At 43.1% G+C, this 6,778-nt stretch overlaps 1 protein-coding gene across 1 annotated transcript; it reads left to right on the top strand.

Annotated features, from left to right (window-relative positions):
- The first annotated feature begins 1,616 nt into the window (after positions 1-1,616).
- On the top strand, positions 1,617-6,304 carry MRPL35 (mitochondrial ribosomal protein L35). Its single transcript, XM_081166959.1, has 4 exons — positions 1,617-1,722; positions 3,808-3,991; positions 5,598-5,742; positions 5,964-6,304. The coding sequence occupies exons 1-4, from the start codon at positions 1,689-1,691 to the stop codon at positions 6,150-6,152; spliced, it is 552 nt and encodes a 183-aa protein (XP_081023085.1). The 5' UTR covers positions 1,617-1,688; the 3' UTR covers positions 6,153-6,304.
- Positions 6,305-6,778: the final 474 nt, after the last annotated feature.

The following is a 6,778-nucleotide window of genomic DNA, read 5'->3' as shown; positions in this document are numbered from 1 at the left end:
TCATCTCGCTCTATAGGCCGGGGGAAGCCGGTGTTTGTCTGCAGACAGCTTCCGGGTCATGTGGCCAGCATGACTAAGCCGCTTCTGGCGAACCAGAGCGGCGCACAGAAACGCCGTTTACCTTCCCGCCAGAGTGGTACCTATTTATCTACTTGCACTTGACATCCTTTTGAACTGGTAGGTGGGCAGGAGCGGGGACCAAACAACGGGAGATCACCCCGTTCCAATCGGCAACCCCTAGGCTCTGTGGTTTAGACCACAGCGCTACCCGCATCTCTGCAACAAAATATATCTCTCCCCTACCGGCTGCTACGGACGCGGGTGACGCTGTGGGTTAAACCACAGAGCCTAGGACTTGCCGATCAGAAGGTCGGCGGTTCGAATCCCCTCGACGGGGTGAGCTCCCGTTGCTTGTGGCTCCCTCGGCCAACAAAGCGAGATGAGCGCTGCAACCCCAGAGTCGGCCACAACTGGACCTAATGGTCAGGAGTCCCTTTACCTTTATCTTTTATCATCGGCTGCTACAGCCACAGCAGGCACTGTAACTCTCCAATGGATTGCTTTCCCCTTCCCACAACCAGGTGCACTCTTCCTTGACTCCTAAAACAGATGCCAACCTTTAGCAGTGCAGATATTTGTCGCTTTTGAGTCAGTAGCAGTTATTGGCAATATTGATGGACACAACACATCATGTAACAATAGAGCAAATAACTATTTATCACCACCACCCCAACCCCTACCCCCAATTATTATTTTGTTAGCAATCCACACACATTGCATATTCCAGAATAAAAAGTAAGCAAAACTCTATTACAAGCTGGAGATAAAGAAGGTAAATAAGGCCAGGAAAACTGATCACGTGACAAGCTATAAAAGGATGAGGTCCTCGCCCATAAACGCAATGAAGAACGTGGGAAGAACGCAGTGCTGAAACATCAGTACAGATTTAGTTAAGCGTGCCAGATTCAGGGAGGGTGCTGTAAGAATGGTCTATTTGTTAATTATTTTTATTTTTGCATTTTCAAAAACAGTAACAGGGAGCATATTTAGGGAAGGGGGGTGGTTAAATAATTTCCTAATTCTTAACGAAAAATAGCTCCGAGCGGAACCAAATTTGCCATGTTAAGTTAAATTAACTGACAACAGCTTGCAAATACTTAATTGGCTTAGGATTTTATTTATGTTAAGGGGTGCATTAATATGTTTAATTTCATAATGTGAAGATCTAAGGATGTTAACGTCTAAGTTAAATTTATTAAGAACTGTGATTTGGAAAACCGTTAAAAGGATACGCAGGAATTCAACCAAGGGGAAGCGAGGAAGTCACCTCACAATGTTAATAAGTGTAATTTTCAATAAGGCTATGATTTATGCTTGTTTGTCTTATGTGTTTGTTTATAATGTTGTGAAAAACAATTTTAAAAAATTGGGGGGAAAAGAAGAAGAAGCAAATTTGCCACGCGCAAAAATCGATTTCGGGGTCTATCGTTTCCCAAACTAAAACCGCAAAAAGCCAGCATTTCTAAGCTGAGCCGGGAACGCTTTCCCTTGGCTGGCGACGACCAGCCGATCCTCCCTTGATAAGGCAGCGAAGGGGGCGGGGCCAGGAGCGGGGGCGCGCGCGCCTTTGCTTTCTGCTTCGCATTGACCCTCCGTGGATGCCGTAGCGGGCGGGCGGAGGAGCCAACATGGCGGCGCTCGCTGCGGCGCGGAGGCTCCCAGGTCAGTAATGGGGGTCGGGGGAAGCAACGTTGACTGAGGGTCGCACGGGGTGGGGCGGGTGTCGTCGTGTGAGTGACAGGCGGGGAGAGAGTCAACGCTCCTGCATCCCCCCTTGGGCTGCACTGCAGGCACCGCTTTAGCGGTTGCCTCGCTTTAGCACCGAGCCAGGAACACGCAGGAAGAGAGAGAGCGCCTATAATAAATCGTTGGCCCTATCTAATTATTCGGATTATTTTGTTGCAGGTGATGCTTGGCAGTGGGACTTGGAGCTCCTGGTTAGGAAAATAATAATAATAATAATAATAATAATAATAATAATAATAATAATAATTAATAATAATATATTTATACCCCGCCCATCTGGCTGGGTTTCCCCAGCCACTCCGGGCGGCTTCCAACAGAATATTAAAGTACAATAACCTATTAAACCTTAAAAGCTTCCCTAAACAGGGCTGCCATCAGATAAAAGTCAGATACAGTGGTACCTCGGGTTACATACGCTTCAGGTTACAGACTCCGCTAACCGAGAAATAGTACCTCAGGTTAAGTGCTTTGCTTCAGGATGAGGACAGAAATTGTGCTCCAGCAGCACGGCAGCAGCAGGAGGCCCCATTAGCTAAAGTGATGCTTCAGGTTAAGAACAGTTTCAGGTTAAGAACGGACCTCCGGAACGAATTAAGTACTTAACCCGAGGTACCACTGTAGTTGTTTTTCTCTTTGACATCTGGTGGGAGGGCGTTCCACAGGGCAGGTGCCACTACCGAGAAGGCCCTCTGCCTGGTTCCCTGTAACTTGGCATCTCGCAGTGAGGGAACCGCCAGAAGGCACTTGGAGCTGGACCTCAGTGTCTGGGCTGAACGATGGGGGTGGAGAAGCTCCTTCGGGTATACTGGACTGAGGCCGATTAGGGCTTTAAAGGGTGGTATGGGGGACTTGCTGGTTTGACCCCGCTCGGACCACACAGTTGCCAACCGATTTTGGAGCTACCTCCACAGGTCCAAATTTGGAAGAAAGGCTGGCCGTCACTAGGTCACCCTAAACTAGCTATTGCAAAAAGAAAGAAAGAAAAAGAAACGGAGGCCATAGGTATAATAGCATTGGCTCCCAGTAGATGCTGAAGCAGGTTAAAATGATGAGCAGCAATAAAAGTAGGACCTGAAGACTTTCATCTTAAGGTTGCTGCTGTTTCAAGCAGGAATGGGGGTTGTGATGAAATCTTGCAGAATAACAGCAACGCAATGCTGCTTTTGGAAATTGACCATCACTTTCCTTGCGTCTGAGTGTTAGTGCTTTGACTAATCATAGCAGTTCGCTTAATGTGAAATGCTGTAAGCAAGAAATCTCACCAACTTTGAGTCATATTATTAACGATTACAAAAGAAAACTGGCATTGATCTGATGAAGTCTTGTAGTGGGTTTATTATTATTTAAATAATAAAGTCCTATTAGCACACACTCATTTGGTTGATTGCCCTTCCACATTGACTCTTCACCCCAATATATATTTTTAATTATTATCTTCATCAATTTATTTATAGTCTGCCTTCCATGATACTAATCCTTCCAAGGCAATTTACAAGAAACATTAAACTACATTAAAGAAAAACCCCACAATGAGCCATTAAAAGCCATTGGGATCCTTTCCACAGGACAGTTGACAGCCCCAGACCATCCTTTCTCAACCTTGGGTCCCCAGATGTTATTGAACTCCCCAGATGTTATTGAACTGCCACTTCCATCATCCCTGACCATGCTGTCTAGGAATGATGGGAGTTGTAGCCCAACATCTGGGGACCCAAGATTGCCTTAGACAATCTTCTAGGGCAGCAGGGTAGGAGAAGCAGGCTGTGAGGTCTGACTTCTGAGGTAATCTTTGCCTGCCTCCTGCTCTCTCTCTTGGCGAGAGGAAAATTAAGCTGGTAAGCTCTTGAGATAGGTCTTCACCTGGCTCCATCAGTCTCATAATAATCAACACTCACTTAGAGAAGTCCAGAACAGGGAGAAGCCAGATGAAGGCAGTTCCTGGATCCATTTCTTGATACATGGTCTGCTTGCTTTTCATAATGTTTTCTCTTATTTCTCTAGGGGTTTTAAGATCCTTCTGCCCTTTGGTCCCTTTGGCCAGTAATAGTTCTTACAGCATCCGCCCGATTTCTTGGTTGTCTTCACTTCACATCAGCCACAGGACGATAACAACAATCTCCACCAGAAAACCTCTTCTCTCCATTGGAAGTGGGTCTTATGGGCATTCAGTCTCAATTTTGAACAGGTAGACACAATTTAACAAAATTTAATCCTGCATACAGATTTTGTTTTAAACCTTTCTACCTGGTTCCCAACCATAAAAAAGTCAAAGTATGTGTAACTGTATCCTGCATGTTCTCCCCTTTTCACTGCTGAATTTTAGATTTTTACAGATTTTGAGCTGGAGCTGATATTTGCTTGATTGTCCGTAAAAGCACCATGTGTTCCATTATATAGGCATAATAATAGTGTAAAATGTTGGGATAGGTCCCTGTTGCCTCAGTTTCCTTACTAATACAGTGGTACCTCGGGTTACATATGCTTCAGGTTACAGACTCCGCTAACCCAGAAAAAGTACCTCGGGTTAAGAACTTTGCTTCAGGACAGAACAGAAATCACACGGCGGCAGCGCAGCAGCAGCAGGAGCCCCCATTAGCTAAAGTGGTGCTTCAGGTTAAGAGCAGATTCAGGTTAAGAATGGACCTCCGGAACAAATTAAGTATGTAACCAGAGGTACCACTGTAGTAATAACAGGATTCCTAGTGTATTGCTGGTGTGTTTAACAACGTATTAGGTTATATGCATACTTTGGCTAAGATGTCAAAATATCAACAGTAGTTAGAGGTGATTCCTCTGAGCTTGATTCAGTTTGGGACTAGTAATTTGCGTGAAACTACAACACACTGAAGAAAAAATATTTTTCCCTTACGAGTTCTAAGTGTACTGGCAAGTCTTCAAACCTCCTACCTAAGAGCCCCTGGTGGTTGCTAAGCTTGTGACTGCAGTTCCTCAGTCGTTTGGGGTAGGGCTAATGCTGTTTCCCCAGGATGCCTCTCCCCCCCCCTTCCATCTCTGCTTTCTGGAGCTTGGGAAAAGTACATATTCCAATATTATTCATACTGCAGCTGCCAAAGCCACATAAACAAGGAAGGACGCATTAGTCCATTTTCTTTCTTCTTTTCCCTCCCATTTGCCCACTGGGTTGTTATTTGTGCCAGAAGCCAATTATGGGGGTAGGACTGGCCCGTTGGTAGGCATGTATTAGTGCACCGAATTTGCATTCTGAAGCAGGTATTGATGAGGCTTAGTGTGAGTATTAACAAAGTAAGATCCCAGTTCCTTCTCCCCTATGTGCATGCTAGAGCCGTTATGGGGATGCATGCTCCCACCTCCCATATCTCAGGCAGTTTCCCCCATTTCTACTGTTCAAGGAACATGAGAGTAACAACATGGGACAGAATTGTGTTTGGTCACAGAGAAGCGGGCAAATTTTGGCTTTGCACAGGGTACAAAAGTCTGCCACTTTGGTAAGGTAAGGGTGGGAATTAATGGAAGCAACAACAATATTGTGGTGTGATCATACAAACATACTTTGGAGGTGAGCATGTGTTACATCCTCTTCATCCACGGTGCACTAGTTTGAATTCTTATGTAACAGAAATAATTTTAAGGAGATATTTGAACATTTTTGTGACTTCTGCTATTCATGGAGCATTGCTGAGATGTTTTTAGTTTTTTTCTTTTCAAGGATCTTGGGATAAGGTTTCTGTGCTATTGAGACACTGCTAAATTAAACAGGTCACAGCTATTAGATCTAACTTCATATTTTCTTGATTTTCTACAAATTTCAGTGTAACACCACTGCTCCCAAGTATCCTTCATCAGCAAGTAAGGACCCTCATCAAATTCGGCTTGCGAAAAGGAAAAAGGAAAACTGTAAAACCTGTGATTCACAGATTTCTCAGATTGCACTGTGGCCTTTGGCTAAGGAGAAGGGTAATATTTTCTTCATTGAATGTTATTGTCTTGACAGCATGATATGCCAGTGTGTGGGAGAGATGCTGCTTTTGTAATTGTAGCTTAGAAAAGTGCAAGAATTAAAAAATGAAGGACAGAACAGGCTATATGAAAATCTACTTGCGTGATGATTATGTATTTATTTTGTGGATAGCCATTCATACGTTTGAAGAATTAAATCTTTTACTCTTTGATGACAGGCTGGTTACAAGAAACGGCTGTGGAAAAAAAATTATAGGCGGAGGAGGCGCTTGAGGGAACATGTGTTCTGCAATAAAACACAGTCTAAGCTCCTTGATAAAATGACATCTTCCTTCTGGAAAAGAAGAAACTGGTACATTGATGACCCCTACCAAAAATACCATGATCGTACAAACTTGAAGTTATAAATTGTCAAATGCACACCTGCAGATCTTTGTATGCCAGTCCAAATATTAATGGTTCAGGTTGATTGCTTTTCCATACATCTGTCTAACAAGCAAATGAACAGTTTATGTTAAATTACTGGTGCAAAATAAACCATTGATCTGATTACTCTAAAGACTGATTGCATAATTCTTTTGTTTTATTAGCAAAGGGTGATAGCTGCAGAATGTATAAATATACTTTCCTTGATTGTGGAAAATAAGTTATATGCCTCAAAACTGTTTTAAATAGTTATATCTACGGTTTTAAATCTTGGGACTGTATAAAATAAGCATTTAGCCTTGCTCAGCCATGGTACATTTATTCTTTCTGCTGAATAGAAGTGCAAAATTTAAGCACATGGATTGTCTTAAAGGCAAGCTGATAAAGTCTTTGATGAGTAATTAATGGCTGGCTTATAAAAAATTTCAGCTTTGCAGTAATTACTACTTTTAAATGACAAGAGAGATGCTGTAAGTCCTTGGGCAGTCGTGGAAATGATGAAACTTCCACTACTGATGGTTGTCTTGTATTATAATTTTCTGTTTAATAGTTAATTTATTTATATGTGAGAACACAAATAGACACACACACAAAAATGTGGGAATGT

The sequence above is a fragment of the Podarcis bocagei genome, assembly GCF_964188305.1.
Source record: "Podarcis bocagei genome assembly, chromosome: 13".
In the NCBI taxonomy this organism is placed as follows: Eukaryota; Metazoa; Chordata; class Lepidosauria; order Squamata; family Lacertidae; genus Podarcis; species Podarcis bocagei.
Note: the sequence above shows the minus strand (reverse complement) of the source record. Positions and strands in the feature narration are given on the sequence as shown.

Bases quoted from the DNA above. Each gene is read 5' to 3' on its own strand.
- MRPL35 (XM_081166959.1), top strand. From the start codon at position 1,689: ATGGCGGCGCTCGCTGCGGCGCGGAGGCTCCCAG. The intron at 1,723-3,807 runs GTCAGTAATGGG...TTATTTCTCTAG, and splicing joins TGCGGCGCGGAGGCTCCCAG to GGGTTTTAAGATCCTTCTGC. The intron at 3,992-5,597 runs GTAGACACAATT...TACAAATTTCAG, and splicing joins TCAGTCTCAATTTTGAACAG to TGTAACACCACTGCTCCCAA.